This window comes from Anguilla anguilla, mitochondrion, assembly GCF_013347855.1.
Source record: "Anguilla anguilla mitochondrion, complete genome".
Lineage (NCBI taxonomy): Eukaryota > Metazoa > Chordata > Actinopteri > Anguilliformes > Anguillidae > Anguilla > Anguilla anguilla.
Window position 1 is genome coordinate 1 of NC_006531.1, and position 16683 is coordinate 16683.

The 16683-nt window shown below is 41.2% G+C and overlaps 13 protein-coding genes across 13 annotated transcripts, besides 25 other annotated features; 12 read left to right on the plus strand and 1 right to left on the minus strand. All coding sequences in view use genetic code 2, as the record gives it.

Moving 5' to 3' along the window:
* Window positions 1–70, plus strand: a tRNA (tRNA-Phe).
* Window positions 71–1019, plus strand: an rRNA (s-rRNA).
* Window positions 1020–1090, plus strand: a tRNA (tRNA-Val).
* Window positions 1091–2798, plus strand: an rRNA (l-rRNA).
* Window positions 2799–2874, plus strand: a tRNA (tRNA-Leu).
* ND1 (NADH dehydrogenase subunit 1) lies at window positions 2875–3846 on the plus strand. Its single transcript has one exon. The coding sequence runs from the start codon at window positions 2875–2877 to the stop codon at window positions 3844–3846; it is 972 nt and encodes a 323-aa protein (YP_163816.1).
* Window positions 3847–3848: 2 nt separating this feature from the next.
* Window positions 3849–3920, plus strand: a tRNA (tRNA-Ile).
* Window positions 3920–3990, plus strand: a tRNA (tRNA-Gln).
* Window positions 3990–4058, plus strand: a tRNA (tRNA-Met).
* ND2 (NADH dehydrogenase subunit 2) lies at window positions 4059–5103 on the plus strand. Its single transcript has one exon. A coding segment is annotated over exon 1 (1045 nt).
* Window positions 5104–5175, plus strand: a tRNA (tRNA-Trp).
* Window position 5176: 1 nt separating this feature from the next.
* Window positions 5177–5245, minus strand: a tRNA (tRNA-Ala).
* Window position 5246: 1 nt separating this feature from the next.
* Window positions 5247–5319, minus strand: a tRNA (tRNA-Asn).
* A 35-nt stretch (window positions 5320–5354) lies between these two features.
* Window positions 5355–5420, minus strand: a tRNA (tRNA-Cys).
* Window positions 5421–5491, minus strand: a tRNA (tRNA-Tyr).
* Window position 5492: 1 nt separating this feature from the next.
* COX1 (cytochrome c oxidase subunit I) lies at window positions 5493–7085 on the plus strand. The gene has a single exon. The coding sequence runs from the start codon at window positions 5493–5495 to the stop codon at window positions 7083–7085; it is 1593 nt and encodes a 530-aa protein (YP_163818.1).
* Window positions 7077–7147, minus strand: a tRNA (tRNA-Ser).
* A 5-nt stretch (window positions 7148–7152) lies between these two features.
* Window positions 7153–7222, plus strand: a tRNA (tRNA-Asp).
* Window positions 7223–7228: 6 nt separating this feature from the next.
* On the plus strand, window positions 7229–7919 carry COX2 (cytochrome c oxidase subunit II). Its single transcript has one exon. A coding segment is annotated over exon 1 (691 nt).
* Window positions 7920–7995, plus strand: a tRNA (tRNA-Lys).
* A 1-nt stretch (window position 7996) lies between these two features.
* ATP8 (ATP synthase F0 subunit 8) lies at window positions 7997–8164 on the plus strand. The gene has a single exon. It carries the CDS (start codon window positions 7997–7999, stop codon window positions 8162–8164), a length of 168 nt encoding a protein of 55 aa, YP_163820.1.
* On the plus strand, window positions 8155–8837 carry ATP6 (ATP synthase F0 subunit 6). Its single transcript has one exon. A coding segment is annotated over exon 1 (683 nt).
* COX3 (cytochrome c oxidase subunit III) lies at window positions 8838–9622 on the plus strand. The gene has a single exon. A coding segment is annotated over exon 1 (785 nt).
* Window positions 9623–9694, plus strand: a tRNA (tRNA-Gly).
* ND3 (NADH dehydrogenase subunit 3) lies at window positions 9695–10043 on the plus strand. Its single transcript has one exon. A coding segment is annotated over exon 1 (349 nt).
* Window positions 10044–10114, plus strand: a tRNA (tRNA-Arg).
* ND4L (NADH dehydrogenase subunit 4L) lies at window positions 10115–10411 on the plus strand. The gene has a single exon. It carries the CDS (start codon window positions 10115–10117, stop codon window positions 10409–10411), a length of 297 nt encoding a protein of 98 aa, YP_163824.1.
* Window positions 10405–11785, plus strand: ND4 (NADH dehydrogenase subunit 4). Its single transcript has one exon. A coding segment is annotated over exon 1 (1381 nt).
* Window positions 11786–11854, plus strand: a tRNA (tRNA-His).
* Window positions 11855–11925, plus strand: a tRNA (tRNA-Ser).
* Window positions 11926–11998, plus strand: a tRNA (tRNA-Leu).
* On the plus strand, window positions 11999–13840 carry ND5 (NADH dehydrogenase subunit 5). The gene has a single exon. The coding sequence runs from the start codon at window positions 11999–12001 to the stop codon at window positions 13838–13840; it is 1842 nt and encodes a 613-aa protein (YP_163826.1).
* On the minus strand, window positions 13837–14358 carry ND6 (NADH dehydrogenase subunit 6). Its single transcript has one exon. The coding sequence runs from the start codon at window positions 14356–14358 to the stop codon at window positions 13837–13839; it is 522 nt and encodes a 173-aa protein (YP_163827.1).
* Window positions 14359–14427, minus strand: a tRNA (tRNA-Glu).
* Window positions 14428–14431: 4 nt separating this feature from the next.
* Window positions 14432–15571, plus strand: CYTB (cytochrome b). Its single transcript has one exon. It carries the CDS (start codon window positions 14432–14434, stop codon window positions 15569–15571), a length of 1140 nt encoding a protein of 379 aa, YP_163828.1.
* Window positions 15572–15644, plus strand: a tRNA (tRNA-Thr).
* A 5-nt stretch (window positions 15645–15649) lies between these two features.
* Window positions 15650–15719, minus strand: a tRNA (tRNA-Pro).
* Window positions 15720–16683: a D loop.

The window sequence follows — 16683 nt, forward strand, 5'->3', positions numbered from 1 at the left end:
GTTAACGTAGCTTAAACAAAAAGCATGGCACTGAAGATGCCAAGATGAGCCATAAAAAGCTCCGATGACACAAAAGCCTGGTCCTGACTTTAACATCAGTTCTGGCCTGACTTACACATGCAAGTACCCGCGCACCCGTGAGAATGCCCTATATCCCCTCCCGGGGAAAAGGAGCCGGCATCAGGCACACCAACGTAGCCCAAAACGCCTTGCTCAGCCACGCCCACAAGGGAATTCAGCAGTGATAGATATTAAGCAATGAGCGAAAGCTCGACTTAGTCAAGGCCAAAAGAGCCGGTAAAACTCGTGCCAGCCACCGCGGTTATACGAGGGGCTCAAATTGATATTACACGGCGTAAAGCGTGATTAAAAAACAAAAAAACTAAAGCCAAACACTTCCCAAGCTGTCATACGCTACCGGAACATAAACGAAGCCCTATAACGAAAGTAGCTTTAACACCTTTGAACTCACGACAGTTGAGGAACAAACTGGGATTAGATACCCCACTATGCTCAACCTTAAACAACGATGACAACATACAAATATCATCCGCCAGGGGACTACGAGCGTTAGCTTAAAACCCAAAGGACTTGGCGGTGCCTCAAACCCACCTAGAGGAGCCTGTTCTATAACCGATAATCCACGTTAAACCTCACCATCTCTTGCCTAAACCGCCTATATACCGCCGTCGCCAGCTTGCCTCTTGAGAGATTAAAAGCAAGCCTAATGGGTACTACCCAAAACGTCAGGTCGAGGTGTAGCGAATGAGATGGAATGAAATGGGCTACATTTTCTGGTACAGAAAAACACGAAAAGTGCCATGAAATAAGCACGACTGAAGGTGGATTTAGCAGTAAAAAGAAAATAGAGAGTTCTTTTGAAACAGGCTCTGAGGCGCGTACACACCGCCCGTCACTCTCCTCGAATAACAATAAAGACAATTCATAAAACAATAAGAACAAAAAGAGGAGGCAAGTCGTAACACGGTAAGTGTACCGGAAGGTGCACTTGGATAAATTAGAATGTAGCTAAAAAGAACAGCATCTCCCTTACACCGAGAAGACACTCGTGCAAATCGAGTCATTCTAAGCAAAACAGCTAGCCTAACCATAATAAAACAAATGACCAACCATATATAACAAAACACACCCCAACATAAAATAAAACATTCTTCCCCCTAAGTATAGGTGATAGAAAAGGACAAACTTATAGCGCAATAGAAAAAGTACCGCAAGGGAAAGCTGAAAGAGAAATGAAACAACCCATACAAGCAAAAAAAAGCAGAGACTAAAACTCGTACCTTTTGCATCATGGTTTAGCAAGTAAAAATCAAGCAAAGAGAACTTTAGTTTGAAACCCCGAAACTAGACGAGCTACTCCGGGGCAGCCTATTAGGGCCAACCCGTCTCTGTGGCAAAAGAGTGGGAAGACCCCCGAGTAGAGGTGATAAGCCTACCGAGCCTAGTTATAGCTGGTTGCTTAAGAAATGAATGTTAGTTCAGCCTTATGTAATTCTATAATCAAAACATTACCGACCAAAAGAATAAAAGCAATACATAAGAGTTAGTCAAAGGGGGTACAGCCCCTTTGAAACAGAACACAATCTTATTCAGGAGGACAAGGATCATATCATATAAAGGACAAAACTACCTCAGTGGGCCTAAAAGCAGCCACCTGAAAAGAAAGCGTTAAAGCTCCGGTAAATATAGACCAATAATAAAGACAACACACTCCCCACCCCCTAAAAATATTAAGCTATCCTATGCGCACATAGGAGAAACAATGCTAAAATCAGTAATAAGAGGACCCAGGTCCTCTCCTAGCACATGTGTAAGTCAGAACGGACCAACCACTGACAATCAACGGACCCAAACAGAGAGAAAAAGAACGAACTACAAAAAACAAGAAAAAACTATTTAATACCACAAACCGTTAACCCAACACAGGAGTGCCCAAAGGAAAGACTAAAAGGAGAAGAAGGAACTCGGCAAACACAAGCCCCGCCTGTTTACCAAAAACATCGCCTCTTGCTAACAAAGGAAGTACTAGAGGTCCCGCCTGCCCTGTGACCACAAAGTTTAACGGCCGCGGTATCCTGACCGTGCGAAGGTAGCGTAATCATTTGTCTTTTAAATAGAGACCTGTATGAATGGCATAACGAGGGTTTAACTGTCTCCTTCCCCTAGTCAATGAAATTGATCTGCCCGTGCAGAAGCGGACATAAACACATAAGACGAGAAGACCCTATGGAGCTTTAGACAAAAGATCAAACATGTAAAGAAACCAAACCAACCAAAAGGAACACGAAGGCCACAAAACCCAACGTAAACTGATCTAAATGTCTTCGGTTGGGGCGACCATGGGGGAAAGAAAAGCCCCCACGAGGAACAGGGACAACCCCTAAACTAAGAGAGACACCTCTAAGCAACAGAAAATCTGACCAAAATGACCCAGGATACTAATCCTGATCAACGAACCAAGTTACCCTAGGGATAACAGCGCAATCCTTTCCCAGAGTCCATATCGACGAAAGGGTTTACGACCTCGATGTTGGATCAGGACATCCTAATGGTGCAGCCGCTATTAAGGGTTCGTTTGTTCAACGATTAATAGTCCTACGTGATCTGAGTTCAGACCGGAGTAATCCAGGTCGGTTTCTATCTATGAACTTACTTATTCCCAGTACGAAAGGACCGGAATGAAGGGGGCCAATACTAAAAGCAAGCCCCACCTCTACCTGCTGAAAACAAATAAAACAGACAAAGAGGTATATCAAAACAACCAAAGATAATGGTATGCTAAGGTGGCAGAGCCCGGTAATTGCAGAAGGCCTAAGACCTTCCACCCAGGGGTTCAACTCCCCTCCTTCAGCTATGAACACGATTCTCACTCACATCATTAATCCTCTAGCATATATTGTCCCAGTACTTCTAGCCGTCGCATTCCTAACACTTCTAGAACGAAAGGTATTAGGATATATACAGTTACGAAAAGGACCAAACATCGTTGGACCATATGGCCTCCTTCAACCAATCGCCGACGGAGTAAAACTATTTATTAAAGAACCAGTACGCCCTTCAACCGCATCCCCATTCCTATTTTTAGCTACCCCAACTCTTGCATTAACCCTGGCCTTAACACTATGAGCCCCCATGCCAATGCCTTACCCAGTAGTAGAACTAAACCTAGGAATTCTATTTGTACTAGCCCTATCAAGCCTAGCAGTTTACTCAATCCTGGGCTCAGGCTGGGCTTCAAATTCAAAATATGCCCTAATCGGGGCCCTACGTGCCGTAGCCCAAACAATTTCATATGAAGTAAGCCTAGGTTTAATTCTTCTTTCAATTATCATTATCGTCGGAGGGTTCAACCTAAAAACATTCAACATCGCACAAGAAGCAACATGATTAATAGCCCCAGCCTGACCACTAGCAGCAATATGATATATCTCAACACTAGCTGAAACAAACCGAGCCCCATTCGACCTTACAGAAGGGGAATCAGAATTAGTATCAGGCTTTAACGTAGAATATGCAGGAGGACCATTCGCCCTATTCTTCCTAGCCGAATACTCAAATATCCTATTAATAAACACCTTATCAACAATTCTATTTCTAGGAGCAATACACACCCCGCTAATTCCAGAATTAACAACAATAAACCTAATAATAAAAGCCACCATACTTTCCATTATATTCTTATGAGTACGGGCCTCCTACCCCCGATTTCGGTACGACCAGCTTATGCACCTAATATGAAAAAACTTCCTACCATTAACCCTAGCCCTACTTATCTGAAACCTAGCCTTACCCATTGCCATGGCAGGCCTCCCCCCAAACAACTAAAAGGAAATGTGCCTGAATGATAAAGGGCTACTTTGATAGAGTAGATTATGAGAGTTAAAATCCCCCCATTTCCTTAGGAAGAAGGGGCTTGAACCCATCCTCAAGAGATCAAAACTCTTGGTGCTCCCACTACACCACTTCCTAGTAAAGTCAGCTAAGTAAGCTCTCGGGCCCATACCCCGAACATGTTGGTTAAAATCCTTCCTTTGCTAATGAACCCATATGTAATCTTCATCATACTAACAAGCTTGGGACTAGGCACCACAATCACATTCGCTAGCTCACACTGACTGCTCGCCTGAATAGGGTTGGAAATTAATACACTAGCCATTATTCCCCTCATAGCCCAACATCATCACCCACGAGCCGTAGAAGCAACAACAAAATACTTCCTCACACAAGCCACAGCAGCAGCACTAATGTTATTTACAACCACATCAAATGCATGAATTACAGGACAATGAGAAATTCAACAATTATCTCACCCCATACTCACCACAATTACAATCCTCGCTCTAGGACTAAAAGTAGGATTAGCACCAATACATTTTTGACTACCAGAAGTCCTACAAGGCCTAGATCTAACCACAGGGCTAATCTTATCAACATGACAAAAACTAGCACCCATAGCCCTAATTTATCAACTCTCAGCAGGAGTAGAACAACCACTAATAATTACACTAGGGGTAATATCGGCCCTCGTGGGCGGATGAGGGGGACTGAACCAAACACAGCTACGAAAAATCCTGGCATACTCCTCAATCGCACACATAGGATGAATGATAATTGTAATAAAATATTTACCAAACTTAATAATTATAAACTTGACAATCTACATTATCATGACATCATCAGCTTTCATAGCACTTAAAATAACCACCGCTACAAAAATTAACACACTAGCAACAGGATGAACAAAAGCCCCAATCCTTACAGCACTAACTATGGCCACTATACTATCATTAGGAGGTCTACCCCCACTAACCGGATTCATACCAAAATGAATAATTCTACAAGAACTAACTAAACAAGACCTCCCACTAATCGCTACAATTATAGCAATAACAGCCCTACTAAGTCTATTCTTCTACCTACGACTATGCTACGCCATAACACTGACAATTTCACCAAACACAAACAATGCTAAAACACCATGACGGTTGAAATCAAAACAAATAACAATACCCCTCTCAATTACAATAGTCCTAACAGCTATAATACTTCCGGTAACCCCAGCAGTAATAGCAATAACAACATAGAGACTTAGGATAGGACCTAGACCAAAAGCCTTCAAAGCTTTAAGCAGGAGTGAAAATCTCCTAGTCCCTGATAAGACCTGCAGGACTTTATCCCACATACCCTGAATGCAACCCAGGTACTTTAATTAAGCTAAGGCCTTAATAGATGGGAGGGCCTCGATCCCCCAAAATCTTAGTTAACAGCTAAGCGCCCAAGCCAGCGAGCATCCACCTACCCCCCCCGCAAGGGGGTGGGGGGGGGTATCATTAAAGCTCCGGCAGGCGTTAGCCTGCATCTTTAGATTTGCAATCTAATGTGTTGTACACCACAGAGCTTGATAAGAAAAGGAATTAAACCTCTGTATATGGGACTACAGCCCACCGCTTAAACATTCAGCCATCTTACCTGTGGCAATCACCCGTTGATTCTTTTCTACTAATCACAAAGACATTGGTACCCTATATCTCGTATTTGGTGCCTGAGCCGGAATAGTCGGCACTGCACTGAGCCTTCTAATCCGTGCCGAATTAAGTCAACCAGGCGCCCTTCTTGGAGATGACCAAATTTACAATGTCATCGTCACAGCGCATGCCTTTGTAATGATTTTCTTTATAGTAATGCCAGTAATAATTGGAGGATTTGGCAACTGACTTGTGCCATTAATAATCGGCGCCCCAGACATAGCATTTCCCCGAATAAATAATATAAGCTTCTGACTTTTACCCCCATCATTTCTTCTACTACTAGCCTCCTCTGGAGTAGAGGCCGGAGCTGGTACAGGCTGAACTGTATATCCACCCCTGGCTGGAAACTTAGCCCACGCTGGGGCATCTGTTGACCTGACAATTTTCTCACTCCACCTTGCAGGTATTTCATCAATTCTAGGGGCCATTAACTTTATTACTACAATTATTAACATGAAACCGCCTGCAATTACACAGTACCAAACTCCCCTGTTTGTATGAGCTGTATTAGTAACCGCCGTTTTACTACTCCTCTCCCTGCCAGTCCTAGCCGCAGGCATTACAATACTTCTGACTGACCGAAATCTAAATACGACCTTCTTTGATCCTGCAGGGGGTGGAGACCCAATCCTCTACCAACACTTATTCTGATTCTTCGGCCACCCAGAAGTATACATTTTAATCTTACCAGGATTTGGAATAATCTCACATATTGTTGCTTATTATTCCGGAAAGAAAGAACCATTTGGCTATATAGGAATAGTCTGAGCAATGATGGCCATCGGACTACTAGGATTCATCGTATGAGCACACCATATGTTTACGGTCGGAATAGACGTAGACACTCGTGCTTACTTCACTTCCGCCACAATAATTATCGCAATTCCAACTGGGGTAAAAGTATTCAGCTGACTAGCCACATTACATGGAGGCGTTATCAAATGAGAAACCCCACTTCTTTGAGCTTTAGGTTTTATTTTCCTATTCACAGTTGGAGGCCTAACAGGCATTGTTCTAGCAAACTCATCAATCGACATTGTATTACATGATACATACTATGTAGTAGCCCACTTCCATTATGTTCTGTCCATAGGGGCAGTATTTGCTATTATGGGAGGCTTTGTACACTGATTCCCCTTATTTTCAGGCTATACACTACACGACACATGAACCAAAGTACACTTTGGGATTATGTTCGTAGGGGTAAACCTAACCTTCTTCCCACAACATTTCCTAGGCTTAGCAGGAATACCACGGCGTTACTCAGATTACCCAGATGCCTATACCCTATGAAATACAATCTCCTCTATCGGATCCCTAATTTCTCTCACAGCCGTAGTCCTATTCCTATTTATCCTATGAGAAGCATTTACTGCTAAACGAGAGGTAAAATGAGTAGAACTTACAGAAACAAATGTTGAATGACTACATGGATGTCCTCCACCATATCACACATTCGAAGAACCAGCATACGTCCGAGTTCAACCCCCATCAGATGATAAAAAATCAGAAGCCAAAGCCCATATTCAAGAAAGGAAGGAATTGAACCCCCATTTGCCGGTTTCAAGCCAGCCGCATAACCACTCTGCCACTTTCTTTCAATAAGATTCTAGTAATAAACATTACACTGCCTTGTCAAGGCAGAGTTGTAGGTTAAACCCCTGCGTATCTTGAACTTAATGGCACATCCCTCACAGCTAGGTTTCCAAGACGCAGCCTCACCCCTGATAGAAGAACTACTTCATTTCCACGACCATGCGCTAATAATTGTTTTCCTAATTAGCGTCCTAGTACTTTATATTATTGTAGCAATAGTAACTGCCAAAGTTACCAACATGTTCATTCTAGACTCACAAGAGATTGAAATTGTGTGAACCGTATTACCAGCAGCAATTCTAATTCTCATCGCGCTCCCCTCTCTACGAATCCTTTATCTAATAGACGAAATCAATGATCCACATTTAACAATTAAAGCAATTGGACATCAATGATACTGAAGCTACGAGTATACTGACTATGAAGACCTTGGATTTGACTCGTACATGATCCCAACACAAGACTTAGCCCCAGGACAATTCCGACTGCTAGAAACAGACCATCGAATAGTAGTACCAATAGAATCACCTGTACGAGTATTAGTTACAGCAGAAGACGTCTTACACTCATGAGCAGTCCCAGCCTTAGGAGTGAAAATAGACGCAGTCCCAGGACGCCTAAACCAAACAGCATTTATCGCCGCCCGACCAGGAGTATATTATGGACAATGCTCTGAAATCTGCGGCGCAAACCACAGCTTTATACCAATCGTAGTTGAAGCAGTTCCTCTACAACACTTCGAAAACTGATCCTCAATAATGCTAGAAGACGCCTCACTAAGAAGCTAAATTAGGGAAACAGCGTTAGCCTTTTAAGCTAAAGATTGGTGGTCCCCAACCACCCTTAGTGACATGCCACAATTAAACCCCGCCCCTTGATTCACTATCCTGGTATTCTCATGGGCCGTGTTCTTAGCTATTCTCCCAACAAAAGTAATAGCACACACGTTTAATAATGAGCCCAGCCCACAAACTGCAAAAAAACCAAAACTAGACTCTTGAAACTGACCATGATACTAAGCTTTTTCGACCAATTCATAAGCCCCACATATATAGGAATTTCTTTAATCACCTTAGCCTTAACCCTACCATGAATTCTTTACCCTACCCCAACATCCCGATGACTAAATAACCGAATCCTAACCCTACAAAGCTGGTTCGTTGGCCGATTTACACAACAACTCCTTCTACCACTAAATGTTGGAGGACATAAATGAGCAGTTATACTAACATCACTAATACTATTCCTACTAACAATAAACCTGCTAGGCCTGCTCCCATACACATTTACACCAACAACCCAATTATCCCTAAATATGGGACTTGCAGTCCCACTATGACTAGCCACCGTAATTATTGGTATACGAAATCAACCAACTGTAGCATTAGGACACCTACTGCCAGAAGGAACACCAGTCCCTCTAATCCCTGTGCTTATCATCATCGAAACAATTAGCTTATTTATTCGTCCACTAGCCCTGGGCGTACGACTTACAGCAAACCTGACAGCAGGCCACCTCTTAATTCAACTAATCGCCACTGCAGTCTTTGTTCTTATACCAATAATGCCTACAGTAGCTATTTTAACAGCAATCGTGCTATTTCTTTTAACACTATTAGAAGTAGCAGTTGCTATAATTCAAGCTTACGTATTTGTACTCCTACTAAGCTTATATCTTCAAGAAAACGTATAATGGCACACCAAGCACACGCATATCACATAGTTGACCCAAGCCCATGACCCCTAACAGGCGCAGTAGCCGCCCTACTAATAACATCAGGAACAGCCATATGATTCCACTTCCAATCAACTACCCTTATAACAATAGGAACAATTCTACTTTTACTTACTATATACCAATGATGACGAGACATTGTACGAGAAGGGACTTTCCAAGGACACCATACACCGCCAGTACAAAAAGGATTACGATACGGAATAATCCTATTTATTACCTCAGAAGTATTCTTTTTCCTAGGGTTCTTCTGAGCTTTTTACCACTCAAGCCTAGCCCCAACCCCAGAACTAGGGGGATGCTGACCCCCAACTGGTATCATTACTCTAGACCCATTTGAAGTGCCCCTACTAAACACAGCCGTTCTACTCGCCTCAGGCGTCACAGTCACATGAGCACACCACAGCATTATAGAGGGAGAACGAAAACAAACCATCCAATCCCTAACTCTCACAATCATTCTAGGTTTTTATTTTACATTCCTACAAGGCATGGAATATTATGAAGCCCCTTTTACCATCGCAGACGGAGTTTATGGCTCAACATTCTTCGTGGCCACCGGATTCCACGGCCTACATGTCATTATTGGTTCTACCTTCTTAACAGTGTGCCTTTTGCGCCAAATCAAATATCACTTTACTTCAGAACATCATTTTGGATTCGAAGCCGCCGCTTGGTACTGACATTTCGTTGACGTAGTATGACTATTCCTATATGTCTCAATTTATTGATGAGGCTCATAATCTTTCTAGTATTAACTCCAATACAAATGACTTCCAATTATTTAATCCTGGTTAAAGTCCAGGGAAAGATAATGAATCCAATTATTTCAGTCCTAATTATTACCACTACCCTCTCCTGCGTACTGATTACAGTCTCATTCTGACTTCCGCAGATAAACCCCGACTCAGAAAAACTTTCCCCTTATGAATGTGGTTTTGACCCACTCGGGTCCGCCCGACTCCCATTCTCAATACGCTTCTTTCTAGTGGCAATCCTATTCCTGCTATTTGACCTAGAAATTGCACTTCTGCTCCCCCTTCCATGAGGGGACCAACTACCTAACACTACAAATGCATTCTTCTGAGCTATGTCAATTATTATTTTACTAACACTAGGGTTGGTATACGAATGAATACAAGGAGGACTAGAGTGAGCTGAATAGACGATTAGTCCAATGTAAAGATTGCTGATTTCGGCTCAGCAGAACATGGTTCAACTCCATGATCGTCTTATGACTCCCGTACACTTCAGCTTCACTTTGGCATTTACCCTAGGGTTCTCAGGCCTAGCCTTCCACCGAAAACACTTATTATCCGCCCTCCTTTGTCTAGAAGCAATAATATTATCATTGTACATTGCTATAGCCTTATGATCTTTCCAAACAGAATCCACCGTATTCTCCTCAGCCCCGATAATGCTACTAGCCTTTTCCGCCTGCGAAGCCAGTGCAGGCCTAGCCCTCCTAGTAGCTACTTCACGTACACATGGCACAGATCACCTGATAAATCTTAATCTACTACAATGCTAAAAGTACTAATCCCCACCATCATGCTCATTCCCACCACTTGGTTAGTAAACAAAAAATGATTATGAACAACAACTACATACCAAAGTTTCATTATCGCCTCCATCAGTCTAGTATGATTCAAGTGGGACTCAGAAATAGGATGATCTACCACAAATACTTATCTAGCAACGGACCCCTTATCAACACCACTACTAGTTTTATCTTGCTGACTTCTACCATTAATAATTTTAGCGAGCCAAAACCACATGCGGCTAGAACCAACCAACCGCCAGCGATCCTACATTACACTACTGATTTCCCTACAAATATTCTTAATTATAGCATTCGGAGCTACAGAAATCATCATATTCTATGTAATATTTGAAGCCACCTTAATCCCAACCTTGATTATCATTACCCGATGAGGAAACCAAACAGAACGACTCAATGCAGGAACTTATTTTTTATTCTATACACTAGCAGGCTCACTCCCACTGCTTGTTGCACTACTTGCACTACAAAAAGATCTCGGTACTCTCTCAATGCTCACAATTCAATATACGAAACCTCTCATTTTATCCTCATGGGGAGATAAACTATGATGAGCAGGCTGCTTAATGGCATTCCTAGTAAAAATACCACTCTATGGAGTTCACCTGTGATTACCAAAAGCTCATGTAGAAGCCCCAGTAGCAGGATCCATAGTCCTAGCCGCTGTACTACTAAAACTAGGGGGGTACGGGATAATACGAATAATTATCATTTTAACTCCACTAACCAAAGAACTAGCCTACCCATTCATTATTCTCGCCCTCTGAGGAATCATTATAACTGGCTCTATCTGCTTGCGACAAACAGACCTAAAATCCATAATTGCATACTCATCAGTCAGCCACATGGGCCTAGTAGCAGGAGGAATTCTTATCCAAACCCCATGAGGATTCACAGGAGCAATCATCCTAATAATTGCCCACGGACTAGTATCATCAGCATTATTTTGTCTAGCCAACACCAACTACGAGCGAACCCACAGCCGAACTCTTCTACTAGCCCGAGGCCTACAAATAATTCTTCCTTTAATAGCCGCTTGATGATTTATTGCTAACCTAGCCAACTTGGCACTCCCACCACTACCAAATCTAATAGGAGAACTGATAATTATTACATCTATGTTTAACTGATCATACTGATCTATTGCATTAACAGGTTTAGGAACCCTAATCACAGCCGGATATTCATTATACATATTCTTAATAACACAACGAGGCCCAACCCCAAATCACATCATTGGTTTGGAACCATCACATACCCGAGAACACCTGCTAATTGCTATACACCTCATTCCAGTACTTCTTCTAGTACTAAAACCTGAACTAATATGAGGATGATGCTTATGTAAATATAGTTTAATCAAGACATTAGATTGTGATTCTAAAGACAGGAGATAAAACCTCCTTGTTTACCGAGAGAGTAAGATACAAGCCTGAAGAATTGCTAGTCCTTCAAGACCGTGGTTTAAATCCACGGCTCACTCGGCCCCTAAAGGATAATAGTTCATCCGTTGGTCTTAGGAACCAAAGACTCTTGGTGCAACTCCAAGTAGTGGCTATGCCCTTAACAACTTTAACACTAAATTCGAGCCTTCTAATTATTATCACGCTACTAATTTATCCTATTATAATAACATTAAGCCCAAATCCAATAAAAAAAGACTGAGCTGTAACACACGTTAAAACTGCCGTTCAAATAGCATTTTTCGTAAGCCTAATTCCACTATTCCTATTCTTAGACCAAGGAATAGAAACAGTACTAACAAACTGGCAATGAGCTAATACAATAACATTTGATTTAAATACAAGCTTCAAATTTGACCATTACTCAATTATCTTCACCCCAATTGCCCTATACGTTACATGATCAATTCTAGAATTCGCCTCATGATACATGCACGCAGACCCAAACATAAACCGATTCTTTAAATACCTACTTATGTTCTTAGTAGCAATAATTATTCTAGTAACAGCTAACAACTTATTTCAACTATTCATTGGCTGAGAAGGCGTAGGGATTATATCATTTCTCCTAATTGGGTGATGATACGGACGAGCAGATGCAAACACCGCAGCGCTCCAAGCCGTAATCTACAACCGAGTTGGCGATATCGGCCTCATCCTAGCCATAGCCTGAATGGCAATAAACCTAAACAGCTGAGAAATTCAACAAGTATTTATTACCTCAAAAGAAATAGACCTTACACTTCCCCTCATAGGACTAGTCGTTGCTGCAACAGGAAAGTCCGCCCAATTCGGACTGCACCCATGACTACCATCAGCAATGGAAGGCCCCACACCAGTCTCTGCCCTACTACATTCAAGCACAATGGTCGTGGCAGGAATCTTCCTATTAATTCGACTGCACCCAATAATAGAAAATAACCAAACAGTACTATCAACCTGCCTATGCTTAGGAGCACTAACCACGCTATTCACAGCCACTTGTGCACTAACACAAAACGACATCAAAAAAATTGTTGCATTTTCAACATCCAGCCAACTTGGACTCATAATAGTAACTATTGGGTTAAACCAACCACAACTTGCATTTATACATATTTGTACACACGCATTCTTTAAAGCGATACTATTCCTCTGTTCAGGCTCCATCATTCATAGCCTAAATGACGAACAAGATATTCGAAAAATAGGAGGTCTACACAAACTGCTTCCATTTACCTCATCTTGCATAACAATTGGCAGCTTAGCCCTCACAGGCACCCCATTCCTGGCAGGATTCTTCTCTAAAGACGCAATCATCGAAGCCATAAACACATCCTACCTTAACGCCTGAGCCCTTACCCTAACCTTAATCGCCACCTCATTTACAGCCGTATATAGCTTCCGAATTATCTTCTTTGCCTCAATAGGACAACCACGATTCCTTCCGCTCTCCCCAATTAACGAAAACAACCCTGCAGTTTTAAACCCGATCAAACGACTCGCTTGAGGAAGCATTATTGCAGGTCTAATTATTACATCAAATTTTCTACCAATAAAAACACCAATCATAACAATACACCCCACATTGAAATTAAGCGCCCTAATAGTCACCGCCATTGGACTCTTTACTGCCATAGAGCTAGCAAACTTAACAAATAAACAATACAAAACTAAACCATATACTAAAACACATAACTTCTCAAATATACTAGGCTACTTCCCAGCCGTGGTCCACCGAATGGCCCCAAAACTAACTCTAGTACTAGGACAAAAAGTAGCTACCCAACTAGTAGATCAAACATGATTTGAAAAGCTAGGACCAAAAGGAATCGCAAACGCTCAACTTCCCATAATCAAAATTATTAACAACCCACAACAAGGACTTATCAAAGTATATCTAGCGACATTCTTCCTAACAATTACCCTAATTATTATCATAATAATAATATTCTAAATTGCTCGCAAAGCCCCACGACTACGACCACGAGTTAACTCAAGAACAACAAAAAGAGTAAGTAATAAAGCTCACCCACAAACAATTAATATAGCTCCTCCCAAATAATAAATAAAAGAAACACCACTGAAATCCCCACGCAACACTGAAAAATCCCGATATTCATCAACAATTCCACAATAACAATCAAATCACTCCACATAAAATACACCAATACCTAAAATACAAAGAAAAATATAACCAACCACATACCCCAAAACAGACCAGTCCCCTCATGACTCTGGGTATGGCTCAGCAGCAAGAGCAGCAGAATATGCAAATACAACTAACATACCACCCAAATAAATAAGAAACAATACTAAAGAAATAAACGACCCACCATACCCAGCTAAAACCCCACAACCCCCAGCAGCCGCCAACACCAACCCTAAGGCAGCAAAATAAGGGGCAGGATTAGAAGCCACACCCAAAAACCCTAACACCAATATAACCAAAAAAAGGAAAATAAAATAACTCATAATTTCTACCCGGATTTTAACCGAAACCAATGATATGAAAAACCACCGTTGTAATTCAACTATAGAAACAATAATGGCAAACCTACGAAAAACCCACCCACTTCTAAAAATTGCTAACGATGCCCTAGTGGATCTACCAACCCCATCCAATATTTCAGCATGATGAAATTTTGGCTCTCTTCTAGGATTATGTCTTATTTCACAAATCCTTACAGGACTATTCCTAGCCATACATTATACATCAGACATCTCAACTGCCTTCTCCTCAGTAGCTCACATCTGCCGAGACGTCAACTATGGATGACTAATTCGCAACCTACATGCAAATGGGGCCTCATTCTTCTTTATCTGCCTATACCTCCACATTGCCCGAGGGCTTTACTACGGCTCATACCTTTACATAGAAACATGAAACATTGGAGTTGTATTATTCCTATTAGTAATAATAACAGCATTCGTAGGATATGTGCTTCCATGAGGACAGATATCATTCTGAGGTGCTACAGTAATTACCAACCTACTATCTGCCGTCCCATATGTGGGGAACTCCCTAGTCCAATGAATCTGAGGGGGATTCTCAGTTGACAACGCCACATTAACCCGATTCTTCGCATTCCACTTCCTATTTCCATTTGTAGTTGCTGGAGCCACAATACTTCACCTCCTATTCCTCCATGAAACAGGATCAAACAACCCGGTAGGATTAAACTCCGACGCAGACAAAATCCCATTCCACCCATACTTCTCCTACAAAGACCTACTGGGGTTCATTATCATGCTCACCGCCCTAACAATACTTGCCCTATTCTACCCGAACCTGCTTGGAGACCCAGACAACTTCACCCCGGCAAATCCAATAGTTACTCCGCCACACATTAAGCCAGAGTGGTATTTTCTATTTGCCTACGCCATTCTACGATCAATTCCTAATAAACTCGGCGGGGTATTAGCCTTGTTATCCTCCATCCTAGTTCTAATAGTAGTACCAATTCTTCACACCTCAAAACAACGAGGACTTACATTCCGACCTGCTTCCCAACTACTATTCTGAATTTTAGTAGCAGATATACTAGTACTAACATGAATCGGAGGAATACCAGTAGAACATCCATATATTATCATCGGCCAAGTAGCATCAGTACTTTATTTTTCCCTATTCCTGGTGCTAAACCCCTTAGTCGGCTGACTAGAAAACAAAGTAATAAACTGATAAGCCCTAGTAGCTTAATAGCCAAAGCATCGGTTTTGTAATCCGAAGATTGAAGATTAAAATTCTTCCTAGCGCTAAAAATCAGAGAGGAAAGATTTTAACTTCCATCCTCAACTCCCAAAGCTGAGATCATAAACTAGACCACCCTCTGAAACATACATTATGGTCTACTACTATGCCTGTATGTATTATATTACATATTATGTATTATATTACATACATATATTTACTAGTACATTACATGGAAACTAACATAATTTAATGTACATGCTGAATACAATGTAATATAACCAATAAAATATGTAAAAATCAATAATATGTAAAATATTATCCAACTTACAAAAATTTATAAATAAACATAACAAAGTTAAAAAACATTTATGTTTAATACATAAACCAAGACATACATAATACATTACGCTAGAAACCAACATGAACTCCTAAACACGGAAAGAAAATCCTTGATCCAGCTGTAAACTATCATCCCCATATTCCTATGTTCAAATCAACATTAAAATCAGTAAAACAGCTAAATGTAATAAGAAATCACCAACCAAATAAATCAAGTGAACACGTTTATTGATAATCAAGGACAGTAATTGTAGAGTTGCATAAAATGAACTATTACTGGCATTTGGCTCCTATTTCAGGGCCCCACATCTATGAATTCCCCATAATTTGAATTATATCTGGCATCTGGTTAATGGTATAATACATTAGACTCGTTACTCACCAAGCCAAGCATTAACTTATAGGCATTTAGTATTTTTTTTTTGGTTTCCTTTCATTTTACATGTGAGACACCTTCTAAAAAGTCCACCAAGGTAGAACATAATGTATTATTTCATGTACATAAAGTTGAATGTTAGATAGACATTAAATAAATAACCACATTAAAATATATCAAGTGCATAACACTTATTTATTTATCCCAAAATATACTAAGATATCCCCCCCCGTTAGATTTTCGTCAAACCCCCCTACCCCCCTTGCCCCTAACAACCTCATTGTTTTCCTGTCAAACCCCTAAACCAGGCTAAAGTCGAAGAGAGCACATGCTCAGCTAATCCAAAACATAACAATACATTATTAAAAAACAAAAAAATAATGTATAG